General features: G+C 35.1%; 1 protein-coding gene across 1 annotated transcript; it reads right to left on the bottom strand.

Moving 5' to 3' along the window:
* Positions 1–514: 514 nt before the first annotated feature.
* On the bottom strand, positions 515–13,217 carry LOC112514802 (14 kDa zinc-binding protein). Its single transcript, XM_025121412.1, has 5 exons — positions 13,050–13,217; positions 11,174–11,231; positions 2,835–2,924; positions 1,121–1,238; positions 515–760 (listed from the first exon to the last, which is right to left on the bottom strand). Exons 1-5 carry the CDS (start codon positions 13,172–13,174, stop codon positions 693–695), a joined length of 459 nt encoding a protein of 152 aa, XP_024977180.1. The 5' UTR covers positions 13,175–13,217; the 3' UTR covers positions 515–692.
* Between the last annotated feature and the right edge of the window lie 3,808 nt (positions 13,218–17,025).

The raw sequence follows: 17,025 nt of genomic DNA, 5'->3' as shown, positions 1-17,025 counted from the left end.
AAGTTGTTCCATATGTGGTTATGAAATTGTTTCATATACTACTTAATGAAAATTTAATGAAACTGTTTCATGTATTTCTCTAAAATTAAAATAATGAAGATGATAATATCCATGATCGAACACCCTCCACAATAAAAATGGTTAATCAACCTCTCATAATTACAAAAAATTGACCAAAATGAAAAATTATGATTGGTTGAATGAGGTTTTCACGGTTTTTTACAAATTGAGTGGTTTTTATTTGAACATATATATATATATATATATATATATATATATATATATATATATATATATATATATGTTATTTCCGCCTCAAGGCTTACGCCTCAGACCATCTCGAGGCTTATGCCTTGCTTCACCAGGGGAAAACGCCTCGAGGCTCGATTCCAGTTTTTTTAAACCTTGACTCTAAATATTATATACTTCAAAAAGAGCCCATCATGGAACTTTTCGGGATTCGCCATCTTTGTCGAAATGGGCATACAACTACCATAACATAATAAGTAGAAGAAATCCAAATAAATAAGTTGCAGGCTACCTTTATTATTTGTAATGTGGCCATGAACTATGGATTTAACAGTAGGAGTCCTGCTAAAGGTTTGAGACAAATACAACCCACAAATGTGTTTCAACATCATATTCATCAAGGAAAGCTCCATATGAACCTGCTAGGCTTGGGGTTGTCCATATTAGCCGGGGGGCCAGTTCATTTGTCGTCCCCCAAAAAGGTGAACATGAAGATGGTAAACAGATTGACCTGCCAAAAACAATGTTCAACACTTAAAAAGGTTGTTTGACAGTTGCTAAATGCTTTGGTGCAGAATGATCAAGAGGCTCTTATAATATAGTGAAAAATGAAATATAATTGTTTGTTTAGGATGAAATTAAGGTGCTGAATGGTTAAGGGAGGCACAAAGTACAAAATCATTCAGAGAGTTTTAAAACCATTAAGAGGCAGACTTTTTTTTGCCAAACAAGGTTCACTCTTAGCGATTCAGAGGCTGCCTCTTGATGGAATGATTAAGAGGTAAATCCCATCTTTGAAAGCTAGAAGAAAATTCAGTAAATATTTTGAAAACCAAAGTATTCATCATGAATATTCGGTTGTCATCCGTACATCCATTTGGACCATCGTTGATGACAATTCTGAATCCTTCTTCAAGACCTTCTTGCTTTGCTACAACCTTTGCAGTGTAGAGAAGATGGCCAAGAATTTCACAATGCCTCTCCTCAGCCTACAACAATCACATGAATATTAATCACAAGCCTGAAACACAAGTTTAATACAAGTTTTTAACTATTAATCACAAGCCTGAAATACCCTTCAGTTATGGTAAAATATGGGGAATTTTGTAGACCAAAAGCAATAGCATCAATAAATTGTAGCAGCATGATACACACTAGACAAATTGCAGTAAAATTGAGTATTATTACGTAGCAACTGAATGAACAGCAGACACTTATCGATCCCACCCTCACCTTCATCCCCCTTAATTATACTAATACCCACCAAGTTACTTCCCTTGTTTCACTTGTACTAATGCTATAGCCACTTGTACCAAAACACATGGTTTTAAAAAGTGTTCGAGGTGTATGCCTCGAGGCATGCTTTGAAGTGAGGCGCTGGAAAATCGAGTTTGAGGTGGCGCCTCTCTTGGGTTAATTGAGCCGTACGCCTCAAGCCACTGAGGTGGACCTTGAGGCACGAGGCGGTGCTGAGGCGGGGGTTAGAAATTAGGGTTTAGAAATCGATTTACTGATTTGACTTTTTATAAAATAAACCCATTTCTTGCTCGTCTTCTCCTAGTTTTCATTTGTCATCTCCAACTCCCAATTTGAAGAGCATCATGTATATATATTTCATTTGCTCAACTGCTGTTCGATTTTTGAAAGAGTGGATATACTAAATGATGTGGATTCAGATGCTGCGCCTGTAGATTGCAATTAGCTCGTTTAGTTGTTTATGGGCTTTATAAACTCTATTATTATGTTGCTTGTGTGGTTTGAACTATTTGACTTGACATGTATTAGACTATGTTGCTTGTGTGGTTTGAATTGTTTGACTTGACATGTATTAGGCATACAAATTTTAAGTGTTCGACGTGATATATATATATATATATATATATTCGTATTTATTTTATGACCATATTTTATTTCACCGCTATTTCATCGCTATAACCGCTATTTCCGCTACCAACCACATTAACTGCTTAGCTTAAAAGTCTAAGTGTACACATGAAAACTATGGGTTCTATACCCAAGAGGCACACTCCTTGAAATGGGTGCTACACAGAATCTGTAAGCAGTTTACTAAATATTGTAATACTAGGATGCAGTCATGCAACTGTGTTACAGTAACATAAACTGCCATTTACTGAATATCGAGCCACTCTCAAATAAAAATGTTCATTAATCAATCAATCAATGATAATAAGTCTATTTTGTTGTTCTCTAGAATGTATTCAGTCATTCTCTAGCAATCTTAATTCTAAAATACAGTTAACATGGAATTTGGATATGCCTACAAAAAGTTACAAATAAAACTACATTATTTTCATATCTAATGTGTGGAGGTTAAAGATTATCATATTTGTATCCTTAAAGAAGCGCCATACATTGCAAATGTAGGATAGAGTGGCTGATTTATCCAAAATATTAATGGGGATTTTAGTAGGCTAAACATTCCTGCATAAGAATTATAATCCTATGCTAGCTTAACAACCCTCATGCTTTCTACTTATTTTCTTGCTTCGTATCTCAAGAAAGAACCATTGTACTTTCATTTATGTCATAAACATATATGACTATGTGTGAATATACTTAATTACCTTAGACAGACCAGTCAAGCCATCCCTAACTTTTGGAATTAGCAAAATGTGTGTTGGTGCTTGAGGCGCAATGTCCCGGAATGCAAGAACCTACAAAGAAGAGGAAATATTGAGTGACATATGAAATATGAAGAAAAAAAGAACATGGCATAATGCACTTGGATATAGAATCGACAATATCAAGAGCAACATGAGTTGCAACGAGTCAACGAACAATAATGATTACAATGTGTAATCTAGAAGCTACAAAACCATACCAGGCATGCATGCTGAATTGCTACAACACGTGAAAATTCCAAGCACATCCGCTTATTTGTTTATAAAGTACAAGGCCGAGGTTACACTTGGCGCTGAACATGCATCTTCATCACTTACCAATCACAAAATGAAGATATCAACTAAGGGGTTATTTGCCACGTGCTGAATGTTCTGATGCAGAATGATTTAAGTGGTCAAAATGATAAAGAGACTATATGATATAGTGCAGTATGAAATATGGTTGTGTGGTAACAGTTTTGAATGGATGGCCTGAATGACAACAAATTACCATTTTAACCGTCTGTATGATTTAGTTATGGAAGAAATATAGTTGTTTGGTAAATATCTGCACAAAACAATTACTTTGCAAATATAAACTACATACTCAATATTACTCACTCAAAACATTTCATATTAATCCAAACAAGCATAACATTACCGATGTAATTGAATCAAGAATTACACTAGTGAATTCATCAGTCGGCTGTTGGTTTGTTTTATTTTCTTTCGAGAGGGAAACACTCTCCAGAATTCAATTACAAAATGACTGAATCAATATTCCAGACATCTTTCCTCCATTTATCACTCCCTCACCTCCACTATGATTTTGTTACAAAGACACAGATCCCTAACAGAATAAGGAATAATGGACAGACCACTAACTCATAGAAAAAGACTGAACTACCCTTTGTTCCTCCTAGAGCAAGTATACTTAATCGCCTTTGCATCAATACCCGCCCGCCAAAGCTGCACCTTGTCCTGAAGGTGAAAATCGGGAAAACTTTGGTGTATGAGTTGATAATCTTCCCATGACGATTCAAATGTTGGCAGCCCTTGCCACTTGATTAACACTTCCAGTTCTCCTCCCGCCTTAATTCTACATTTCAGCAAAGATTGTGGTGTCACTATCAACTCTCCTTCAGTCAGTTGAGAAGGAAGTTCTCCTGTCGATAGACATTCACCCAACGCCAGCTTGAGTTGAGAAACATGAAAAACTGAATGAATCTTTGCTGAATGTGGCAAATTCAATCTGTATGCTACTTTGCCTACCCTTTGTCACTTTGAGTGGACCACAGAATCGAGCAGAAAGTTTCTGATTGGCTTGCGTTTGCAACGATCGTTGTCTACATGGCTGTAATTTCAGAAAAACCCGGTCACCCACTTCGAATTCCCTCTTTGTTCTGTGTCTATCTGCTTGGTCTTTCATACGCTACTGGGGTTTCAACAATTGCAGCCTAAAATCATCAAGGAACACATCACTCTCCTTAACATGTCTTCTACCGTTTGTAAGCTCGCCGATCCTTCACAGTACTTTAGGATTGCTGGAGGTTCTCTCCCATACAACACTTGAAAAGGGGAACATTGCAACGATCGATGGAACGCTGTATTATAGGAGTATTCGGCCCATCCCAACCACTGCTTCCATTTCTTAGGGTGTTCCGAAACAAAACACCTCAAATATTGCTCTACACAACAATTTACAACTTCGGATTGGCCACCCGTTTAAGGATGATATGCCATTGAACATGCTAGCTTTGTCCCTAACAACACATACACTTCCTTCCAAAAACAATAACAAAAATCTTGTCTCGAACCGAAACAATTACTTGCAGTACACCATGGAGTTTTATAATTTCTTTTGTGGAAATAGCAGCCACTCATGGAGCATCAAATGGGTGTTTTAAAGCCATAAAATGAGCATATTTACTCAATCGATCAACCACTACCATGCTTGTATCCATCTTATCCGACTTCGGTAACCCCTCGAGAAAGTCCATGGCAACTTCATCCTGTACGTTCAGTGGTAATGTAAGGGGTTGTAACAACCCAGCCGGAGATCCTCCTAAAGTTTTGTCCGCTGGCAAATTTCACAACCTTTCACGAACTCCTTTATATCCTTATGCATTCCCAGTCAAAATAATTAAGCGGCTATCTGTTGAAATGTTCGATCAATACCCGCATGGCCGCCAACCGAAGAAGCATGAAATTCCTCCAATAACGTCTTGAGAACAAATGATGACTTTGAAAACACCTATTTGCTTTTGTACCACAGCAAGGACTGTCGTAACTCGAACCGTTTATGCACGGTACTTCCCTCCTCAAGTTCGAACAGTATTTTACCCAACACATCATCCTTCTGAATCTCATCTTTAAGTACATCCCATTGCCTCCATTATGGACCACCCGTTACCGCACATTCAACCTCCATTCCGGACAAAGCATCCGCCGCAAGATTATGTTTGCCCGCCTTGTACATGATGTAAAATCATAATCCAACAATTTCATCACCCACTTCTGATATTGATGATCTATGACTCGTTGCTCAAGCAAGTACTTCAAACTCTGTTGGTCTGTGTGGACGATAAAGTTTCTTCCTAATAAGTAGGCCCTCCATTGTGTCACTGCAAAAACGATCGCCATTAATTCTTTTCGTAGATAGGTTTTTGTCTAGCTTGTATCCCCAATGTTTGGTTGTAAAATGCTATGGCCTGCTCTCTTGCATCAGCACTGCTCCTAAACCTCCTCGTGAGGCATTTGTTTTGATGACAAATGGTTGATCAAAATTGGGTAATGCTAATATCGGTGCTTCCGTCATAGCCTTCTTCAATCTTTCAAAAGCCGCTTGGGCAGTCTCACTCCATTCAAACTTACCCTTCTTCAACAAATCCGTCAAGGGTTGAGCAATTTGGCCATATCCTGCCACAAATTTCCGGTAATAACCGGTTAAACCAAGAAATCCACGCAACTGAGTGATACTTTTCGGTATTGCCCATCGTAGCATAGAGTCCCCCTTTGACTTGTCCATTGCTACCCCTTCTCCCGAAATGATATGGCCTAGATACCATACTTGTTGCATTCCAAATTCACATTTCTTTTTGTTAGCATAAAGGTGATAAGATTTCAACACCTCCAATGTTTGCCTCAGATGTTCACCATGTTCAACTTCTGATTTACTGTAAACCAATATAACATCAGAAAAACTAACACAAATCGTCGTAAATATGGTTTAAAAATATCGTTCATCAAAGACTGGAAGGTTATTGGCGCATTCATCAGTCCGAAGGGCATCACTAGAAATTCATAATGTCCCTCGTGCATCCTAAACGATGTTTTGTATACATCTTCGTCTTTCATCCGATCTTGATGAAAACCCACTTTCAAATCCAACTTCAAAAACCAACTCGCACCCTATAACTCATCCAACAACTCATCGGTGATAGGAATAGGAAATTTATCTGGAAACTTTTCCTTTTTTACCAACACAGGGCTTGAAAACGAACTTCTGCTATGTTTAATTATCCCTGCCGATAGCATTTCTTTGACCAACTTCTCAATTTCATTTTTGATATTGTGGGTAATGGTAAGGCCGAACATTTATCGTTGAACGCCATGCTTCAATTCATTTGTGTTCACTACCCCTAACCGGTGGGAGTCCTTGTGGTTCTTTAAAAACATCACCAAATTCCTCCACAACATTTCGAACAGCTTCTGGACATTCATGACTGATCGTCTGCAAGTCCATTTGGCTCAACTCAATAATCACCCCCTGACCCTCTGCTTTATGGTCTTCATCATAGACTTCAATGAAACCTATGTTCTTCCCAAGAACTCATCTCTTTTCAACTTAACTTGTTCATTTCCAAACTGAAACTTCATTGTTTAGGTACTCCAATTCACCTGCATCGTTCCAAGAGATTGTAACCACTGAATTCCTAATATGATGTCCAAGTTACACAACTCTAATGGTAAGAGTCCTCAAAATTTTCTAAACCCTGCATCGTTTATCTTCCATTGATGCCATTTAAGTGCATCACCTTCCAATGAAATCAATGTCAACTCCATTTTTCCTTCATTACCTAATCGATTCAAAGAGAAATACCATTTTGCTCGTATGATCCATGAATCGGAATCAGTACTCTAAACACCGGCATCTCCAATCGTCTCCCCTTGATTGCCAGAAACGACTCATGCTCTGGTAGTTATTCGTCCTGTGTGGTCACCTCTCTCCATCCATCGACGTTTCCTCTCCGTTTGATCATATGTCTCCTCTTGCCATCGAATTAGGGTATTCAATTGCTGTGAAACGTTGTTGTAATTCTCCTCCACCGATGCAAATTTGGCCTCAATTTCATCCATTCTAGATGTAACCGATCTCGTCATCTTCCCAAGAATGTTGCTTTGATACCAATTGATGTAATTGAATCAAGAATTACACCAGTGAATTCATTAGTCAGTTGTTGGTTTGTTTTATTTCCTTTCGAGAGGGAAACACTCCAGAATTCAATTACAAAATGACAGAATCAATATTCAAGACATCTTACCTCTATTTATCACTCGCTCATATCCACTATTTTAAGTCTTAATTTATGTATTGTATTCAAGTTGTTTTTGTTGTATTTATCTTTTGGTATAAATAGGTAGTTTGCTTTAGTTTCTTGTAACTTTGGTAACTCTTAGAACTTGTAATCTCTTGTAACCTTTGAAGTAATACAATCTAAGCTTTGAAGAACTTTCTCTCTACATTCTAATATTCTGCCATTGTTGATTTCTCATGATCTTGATGTTATGATTGTTTGATTGTGAATCTGGGATTATCACATTACAATTTTGTTACAAACACTTAGCAAACTAAGGGATAATGGACACACCATTAACTCATAGAAAAAGACTGAATTACCCTTTGTTCCTCCTAGAGTAAATATACTTAATCGCCTTTGCATCAATTACTTGTTCAAGTTTTACATCAAATAAAAACATAACAATCAAACTCAACATAAAATCATTAATCAATAATTCAATAAAAAAAAGCTAATCACACAAGGAGACAAAGAAAGATAATATGGTAGTTGGAAAGCTGAACATATTTTGTTGTGGACTTAGGAATAAGATCATTATTTTAGGCTCCAGCCTTCTAAAATTGTCTACAAAGAGGTGCAACACATATAGGTGACCTAATACACTAATGCCACTAGAGCTCCTATACTATCTACACCACGAATCAACACAGAATCTCAAGTTCTCAACCCTGCCAAATTGAAGAGGATTCTAATACCCATTTTATATGCTCCAAAAAGATAAGAAAAATATGCAAAATGTTTGAAAAATCTTACTTATCAAGTTACATAACGAAACTGTTTATGAAGAGCCATACAGAATATAAGAGAGTAACACAAACAAAACCTTTATAAAGGCTACAACATCTTAGGTACTATGATGAACCAATTAAATCCTTCTTACAGGCTCTCCAAAAAGGCTCTAGAATCGGTGTAAGAAAAAAAATTGCCAGAAGGAAGCTATATATTTAGGAACATGTTGACAAGATTATGCCAATCATGTTAACATAGAAAGATTCTTATTACAGATACATAATTGATGTCTATCAGTATTTAACAAAATGCCAAAGTACTTAAAAACGTTTCAACCAAATTTGTAACAATTGATGGTTCAACGAGATTAGTACGTTTCAATCAATGGGTTGTTGAAGAAGCAAACAAATCTACACTAGGAAAAATCAAAATACAAAGAGGAAGAAATGACCCTCAAACAGATCTGCACTAGAAGCAATCGAAATACAATGTGAAACAAAGAGATGTAAGCATCACATAAATAAATTTTTGTTCGACACAAATACTCAAACACATCATGTGCATTAAACTGTAAAATCCCAATGAATAAATCTTCTAGACGTTAGACTAGAAATCAGGAATCACAATTACAAATTGGAACACAATGGAGTAATCAAGACTATAAACACCGTTTAACTACCACATCATAAAACCCACCCCACCGTGTTGGAGAAGCAACATAGAAGAAGCATTAAAATTGAGCAAAGATGTAAAATCACAAAAGCAATATAGTAAGGCATCCTAAAATTGATGGTAAGAAATTCAAAAGAAGAACAACTGAGATACCAAATAGGAGACGAGAAGCAAGGCAACTATGAAAAGTTGAGAGCAGCAAGGCAGAGACGACCAAAGAAGGCGATGTCACGAGATGTAGGAGATGAGATGCAACGATGTGAGGAAGAGAGGTGTGAGAGTAACATCGTGAGAGGAGGCGTGAATTGAAGGGTAGTCAAGGAAAAAAGCGAACTCTGAATGGTTTGGGTTGGCCCTAGATGTAAAATCGCTCAGAGGTATTTGGAATCATTCAGATGTTAATTTTTTTGCCAAACAAGATTCTCCTCTGAGCAAATTAGAGGTTACCTCTTAATGGCATCATTAAGAGGCTAACAAACAGCCCCTAAAGCATTACATAAAAGTGTTATTGTAACAATATTCTGATTATGTCGGTTTCATTTAACAAACATCTAAATGTAAGATAGAAAACAACACCAATTTAGTCATATGAAACCCAAAAGCTCATCAGGCACAAAAGTTCACCTTCAAAAAAAAATATAGGATACACATGCATCCATGCCGTACTTATGGTATTTCCCTACAATATAGAAAAGATGAAGCCCATGACTGCCACCAGACAATTAGAAAAGCCTCCACCTTCCAGCTCAAAGCAAGTTTCAAGTCTCACCACCATAATCAATGTTAAATAGCATCCAGATACTTCTATTATTATGACCCAAAAAACCTACTCACTTGCTTGATCCTCAGCATCATCAATCCTTTTTGTATGGCATATTAATTGCAGGCTGCTGTTAAAGAATTCTCTCCTAAGTTTTTTATAGGTCCTCAAATCTTTTCATAATCTTGTAACAACTCCATTCTCTCTCTTTGCTGAATTTAGTGGATTGATATCTGTTAAAAGTTCTCAATTTTAGCTCGTGTTCTTTTTCAAGTTTAGTAATGGAATCTCTAACTCCACCACTGCTTCAATATTCTATCAATTTATAGTTCTTTGGCCCATGACTCCATTTATGGATCATACATCCTTATTTCCATGTAAAGGATCCTCGACTCTTTGCTCTTAGCCTCAAGGCTCAAACCCATGGAGGACACCCCTCAATCATTGCAAATAGCTAGTCTTACATCACCATTTCATGTTTCATATTTAGACTCGGAGATATTTTTTTGATCAGCCAATAAAAAAGCTACTAGGTCAATATTCCAATTGGATTGTTTGATTCTTTTTATTATCAGCCAATAAAAGCTACTCTCTCTCTCTGTATATATATATATATATATATATATATTATATACACTGTTTAGGAGGCAAAGTTATCTTTTCAATTTAGTCTGCAGAATGCATTATCAATTTTATAGTGATGAACAGTCCCTCCCCCACGGCAGGGAAACTCGAGCTTCCCACTTTACTAAGTATTAGATGAAGATCTGTGGAAAGAGTTTCCTATTCACACTCTTGTATCTGTAACCTAGTTAGCAATGTACCCTACCTGTCCCACCCTGTGGCACTTTTGCTCTCTTTTCTCACAAGTCAAAATGCAGACAACCTCCCTCTCCCTTTCTCTTTCCCTCTCCCGTATCACGAATAGGCTACACTTGAATTTGGTAATCTGGAATTCCAGTTAGCTTTTTTATTTCCTTGCATATGTGTAAGACCGAATCCATTCAATGAAAACGTGACTAAATTGGTCCTAGTTACTCGGACCTGTTCTAAAAAGTCAAGGTACTTCGAATTGTTTGTTGACACGGCAAAAAAGGTGCCAAACCTTCCCATCAGTGTGAGCTCTTGGGGAAGATCAGCCTGCCATCCCTTGATTTCGCTTCAATAGCTCCTCCTACCTCTCCTTCTTAACAAGTGTTACAAAAATTTGTAAGTACTAAACCCTCCATCTTCCCTCTGTCTTAAGCATCCAATGTCTCTTGTCTAGAAGCTTCAATGGAAATGATTGCCAAACTTATCTTTAAGGAATGATAGAACAGAAAGAGCAATTCATCAAAAATAGCAATCGAGGTAAGGAAACAAAACCCATAATGAATAGAGTAAATAAAGGTTCCAACCAATAAGAGTCTCATATGGCATTGTTATTTGGATGCTTAATCAAAGATCTTACAACCACTTTGAAGAAGGTTGAATCTAAGTATGTATAAATTGATCATAGAACACATGCTGTGATTTCAAAATAAAAATCCCAACAATTTAAACTCAATACAGTAATGTACTACCTTATCATCCTCGTAAACCACATTTGCTGGTATTTGCTTGTTAATGATCTTGTCAAAACTGTAACATAAAACAATGTAGGCTTATATAAAAAGATTTCAATATGAGATGGCATAACACGATACAGATACTGAAAAGTCATATCATGCAGTTAACAATTTTAAAAATTAAAAATAAAAGATGTTAACGCTGCCGAACAAGCAAAAGAAATGTGTAAGGCTTATGTCAATATAAGCAATGAGGTGATGTGAAGTTAGAAGGCTACGAACACAAAGGCAATACACCATAAAATTAAATTCATGGGTATCAACTACCAACAAGACAAAAATAAATGTAACTAACATAAGCTTTAATGCATAATAGGACCAGGTATTCAACACGCATTGTACCTATTTTCGATTTAGTTCTATATATGTAAGCCCCTATATTATCTTAACTGTGTGGTTGACGTTATAGCAATCACATGCTTGTCAAACGATCAAAGTCAAAAAAGAATCATTTAAATAATTTGTCAACAAAATAATAATTATTCAAACAAGAAACTAGAGAAACTGCTAAGCATTAATTCTTCCACTTCACAATTCCCGGATCAGTTAAAATTGCAATTCAGAGGAACTCTATAACATCAAGGAAAGATGCTCGGTATCAGTGAGATATTATTCATTTGCAATTCCTGGATCAGTTAAAATTGCAATTCTAGCATGATGATATGTAGTTGTAGGCCATGGTTTTGATGGATGAGATAGATACACATTGAAAGTTGCAACGGATGGAGAGCATGAAGAATTGGGGATTGCAAAATGACAAGCCTCATGGCATTTTCTTTTGGAGTATGTGATGTATGGCCTTAAAGAGGAAGGACAAGGACTCCTATTCTGTTTCTGGTTAAGCGATTATATGTGGTAACAATGTACTCATATCGAAGTTAAGAACTTATTACAGTTATACTGGATGGATGATGGCAATATCAGTTTCTTGAGTAAATTTCAAATTGCTCATTTCAAAGGGGCATGAATAAATAAAACATATCATTTTCAAAGTTATATTGACATATTAGATCCTTGTCAAATCAAAATATAACAAAAGTTATGCCACTTTGTAAGCGGCAAAACACTAATTTAACAAAGGGTTCACGGATCATCACATCTTATGATCTCTTGACTTATCCATGCTTGTTGCATAGACAATACAATGATTTCCTTTTGGCAATTGAAGAGTACAATTCCTGTTAAGGATACCCATTCATACATAAACTGATGGTGGTTATCCCCAATTCTCGCAACATATAAGTGAATCCAAGTATACGAGAACCACCATTCACTTAGAAACAGAAACTTATGTTGCACACATATAGACCAAGCGAGTAGGTCAGAACATCCAGTTCATCAAAATATCATGATATTGAGCCTCATTGCAAACAAAACAAATTAGCCTCCACAATCTGATCCCATATTTGGTGCTCTACCTCAATTTGATTCTCGATTATAAAATGGGGTATCTTCAACCTTAATATTGTTGAGCAATTTATTTTTCTTTTCATTCTGTGAATAGATCTATAATATATTAAAGGAAGGTAACAAGTAGGAGAAGCCTTTATAAAGTAATACCAAAACCCATGTCAATTTTACATTTTGGACAACACCAAAACCTAAAGCCATCCCTTTTCTCGAATGTAGTATAAAACACTTATCAAAAATGTTCATCATACAATCAAACAACTATCAAGATGGGAAAACACAGAGAAGTACATAACAACCGAAAACGTCGCTTCCGACGAAAAACATTAGCGAACTAATCTATAAAAACCGATAAACAGGTTTATATAAACAATTATCCAGCATCAGTAGATGCATATTCATTGAGAAAAGATACGCATACATGGTTGGAGAATCGGAGGGAACAGCAGCAAGAGCGGCTTCTTTCTCGGCCGCCATGGCAGAAGGTTCTTGATGAGCACCAGTAATGTGAGAGTTGAGTACCTGCAAACGCATACGACTACTCATTCATATGCCGGACCGTGTAATATTGAGAGAGGGGGGGGGGGGGGGGTGGTTTATTTTTCAATTTAGGGCAAGTTTGTTTTTTGAGCATAATAGTGTTTGAGATCAAGCAATTTTTTTAAAATTTATTGAAATTAGTTAAATGAGTAGATGATCACATTTATATATTAAATTAATTAGAATTAATATTACTTGTGGTATATGAATCACACTTATCATTATTAGTTGTTTTTTTAATATTATATATATATAATTATTAAGTCTTATATATTAATTTTTTATTATATCAAACTTTGTGATTGATTCATAATCATAAAAAAAATACGTGAAAATATTGATTATAATCATGAAGTATATTAAGAGAATTATTTTACCATAATACATATCAATTTATCTTCTACATATATTCTCATAAAATATTTATATTCACCAAGCAATAATTGTGTTGTTATTACATTTATATAATTGTTGAATATTTTTGCAATTTTCTTATATTAGTTCATGATATGCTCATTTGCAACATTGGTCAATAACCTCAATGAAACCACTTTTATCCGACATGCGATTGTAAAAAGTGAAATTAATAGTTAGTATTATGATCATTCTAGATATATAAGAGTCTGATTGATTTGTTATTTTTTCATTTGACTTGTTCAAGCTTTTTAAATTTGTTTTAGAGAGTTCATAGTTTGGTTTATTTATAAAAGGAAGAATTGCTCAGATACCAGTGAGTGAGGCCTATTTGGGTGCTAGGATTGGAAATCCTGTATTTTACATATCCATACGATTGAAATCCTGAAAATAGAAGTTTTAATAAAATTATGTAAAATAAAAGATATGTATTATATTGAATTTCATATTTTAAATATAGGGATGGAAAAGTCTTTTACATATATCAAATATTTTAAAAAATCAAAAATCTAAGAAAAAAATGGGTTTCTAATGTTTAAAGGATAACACTTCATTATGTTTGGTTTCTTCTTTAAGAATTAAAAATATTAGAAAATAATTTCTAAGCTCAATGCAAAAAAAGAAAAAAAATTACAATAGACCGATCAACATCAACAAAAACTCATATCATATTTGTTTTCATGAATGACGACTCAAATCAACAAAAAAAAACAAACCACATCCTCAAAAACTGAATAAAGAAGAAGAATTGGGAGATTATTATACTAAAGGGGTGTTTGGGATTGCTTATCAAAACGACTTATTAACTTATTTCAGTCTGGTACCGGAGATAAGCAGTTTTTTAGTGTTTGGGTAAAAAAAAACTGCTTATACCGATGCCAAACCGGTAATAAGCAGTTTTTGATAAGTTAATCCGTTGTGACTTATGAAAATCGACTTATTACCGATTTACCATTTTAACTCTGTCTAATAATCATTGATATCTCTTTCTCCCATCATCATCGCCTCTTCTCCCATCTTTCACCTATCCTAACAGATACGTTCTCCATCTACAAATCATAGATTTCAATTACTTGGATTTGGGATTTGTCGTTCATTTGATGGTACATATGGAACCCAAAGTCATCTATCAATTTGCGCATCACCGTAACTCACTATTCTGTTTGCCTCGTCCTTGTTGTCGCTGTTGAGCAGCGTTTTTGCAATTTGTTTGTACAAAACTGCGTTTCCCGCTTTGTTTCTCTGAAAAAATCTATCGATTTGTCGTGTGTTGAATCGAATCTATAGTTATGGTTTCCATCTTATTCTTCTGATATGCGACGACTCTATATTGTTTCACATGAATTCGAGTTTTAGAAACCTTCTCGCCACCACGTTTCCGCTGTCCCGCTTCAGATGCTAGAGCCACAAGYCGTGCAAAACGGAAACGTGTATTTGAACAAGCAACACCTGCAGACCAACCGTGGGAGCTCGATTTGAATGAGAAGAGCAAAGGTGAGGGCGATGAAGATGAAGAGAGGGGTGTTGTGGAGTTTCAGATTTTGCGACATTATTACTTGAAAAGTCGAAGGGATAAAACGTCTTCTTTGTCCACATCATCCAAACGGTGTCATACCGAGCAAAACAGGCAAGGAATTTTTTTTTTTTGATCACGTCTGAAGGTGTTCTAGCGTGGGAGAACCAGTCGTTTAAGACTGCGATCATGACATCTTTAGATAGAGTAGAAAGAAAAGTAGGGAAAATATAAAGGAATTGAATTGATAGCTTGCAGAATTTTGTCTGTGAATCAGTTACAGAAGCTCTACGAATTCATAAGGAATGCCAGGTGCCAGGTATGGTAGTGGGGATCAATTCATTGATTAGATCAAAATTCTTTGTTCCCAGCATGCTTGGCTGCTTTTGGTTTTGATGTGGATAATTAGGATGAGAATTTTCAACCAGATTATTAATGATATTGGTATAAATGTTTGTTAATTATTCTTATTGATACTAATTATCAATCTTATTGATATAAATTATTAATCTTATTGATATAAATTTTTGTTATAGATATTATTATAAATGATGAAAAATAAATTTTTTATATGTTAAAAAATCAAATAAGTTAATAAGCAATCCCAAACACTCCTATAAGTCAATAATATAGAAGACTGTCCTTTTTGGTCATTTTACAGATATAAGCAAAATTTGCCAAACACTAAAAAACAACTTATCAGCTTATTGCAGTTTGATACCGCTATAAGCTAATCCAAACACTTTTTACAAAACTCCAGTTTGATACCGCATAAGTTAATAAGCACTTTTACAAAAAAGCATAAGTTGTTTTAAATAAGCAATCCCAAACACCCCTTAAATAATGTTACCTTATTTCATCAAATATTCATATGCCACTTTATACACACAAAAAATAAAAAATAAAATCATATGCCTACATAATTCCAACTTTAGTGTGAATTCTCCGACTAAAAGACTAAATACTATACTTACATAAGCAAAAACTCATACTGCGATTATTCTTATTGAATGACGCCTCAAATCAACAAAAATGCAATTCACCCCCACAAAATTATAACTGAATAGAGAGAAAGAATTGAGAGATTAATAGAGAAATTCATATGCTTGTATAATTCCAATTTTAGTGTGAATATCTCCTATTAAAAAACGAAAATACTATACTTACATTAACAAAAACTCATATCATATTTCTCTTATTGAATGACGCCTCAAATAAACAAAAGTGTAAATCACCTCAAAAACTGAATAGAGAGGAAGAATTAAGACGTTTTTTTTTAAACAATGTTACACTATTTCTTCAAGGATTCATATATCACTTTATCCACACACAAAAACTCCATATGCCTACATAATTCCAACTTTAATGTGAATATTTCCGATCCAATTTTAGTGTGAATATCTCCAATTAAAAGACGAAAATACTATACTTACGTTAACAAAAACCCATATCATATTTCTCTTATTGAATGACGCCTCAAATAAATAAAAGTGCAAATCACCTCAAAAACTGAATAGAGAGGAAGAATTGAGAGGTTTTTTTTTCTTAAACAATGTTACACTATTTCTTCAAGGATTCATATGTCACTTTATCCACAGACACACAAAAACTCCATATGCCTATATAATTCCAACTTTAATGTGAATATCTCCGACTAAAAAAAGAAATATTATACTTACATAAGCAAACCCATACTATGATTTGTCTTATTGAATGACACCTCATATCAACAAAAATGCAATCGCATCCACAAATTTATAACTGAATAGAGAGGAAGAATTGAGAGATTAATAGAGATGTTATCATAGAGATGTACCACAAAATTTGTCACGCCCCGATTTTATTTTATTTTTCTTTCCATTCGAGTGTCGTGACGTCATTCTTAATAACTTATGTCATGAACAAAAATACGAACTTAAAATTTCAAACA

Source organism: Cynara cardunculus (assembly GCF_001531365.2).
Source record: "Cynara cardunculus var. scolymus isolate 2C chromosome LG 6, CcrdV1, whole genome shotgun sequence".
NCBI classification, from domain to species: Eukaryota; Viridiplantae; Streptophyta; class Magnoliopsida; order Asterales; family Asteraceae; genus Cynara; species Cynara cardunculus.
Note: the sequence above shows the minus strand (reverse complement) of the source record. Positions and strands in the feature narration are given on the sequence as shown.

Bases quoted from the DNA above. Each gene is read 5' to 3' on its own strand.
- LOC112514802 (XM_025121412.1), bottom strand. From the start codon at position 13,174: ATGAGTAGTCGTATGCGTTTGCAGGTACTCAACTCTCACATTACTGGT. The intron at 11,232-13,049 runs GTATGCGTATCT...TTTATGTTACAG, and splicing joins CCCTCCGATTCTCCAACCAT to TTTTGACAAGATCATTAACA. The intron at 2,925-11,173 runs GTAGTACATTAC...TCTTCTTTGTAG, and splicing joins TGGTTTACGAGGATGATAAG to GTTCTTGCATTCCGGGACAT.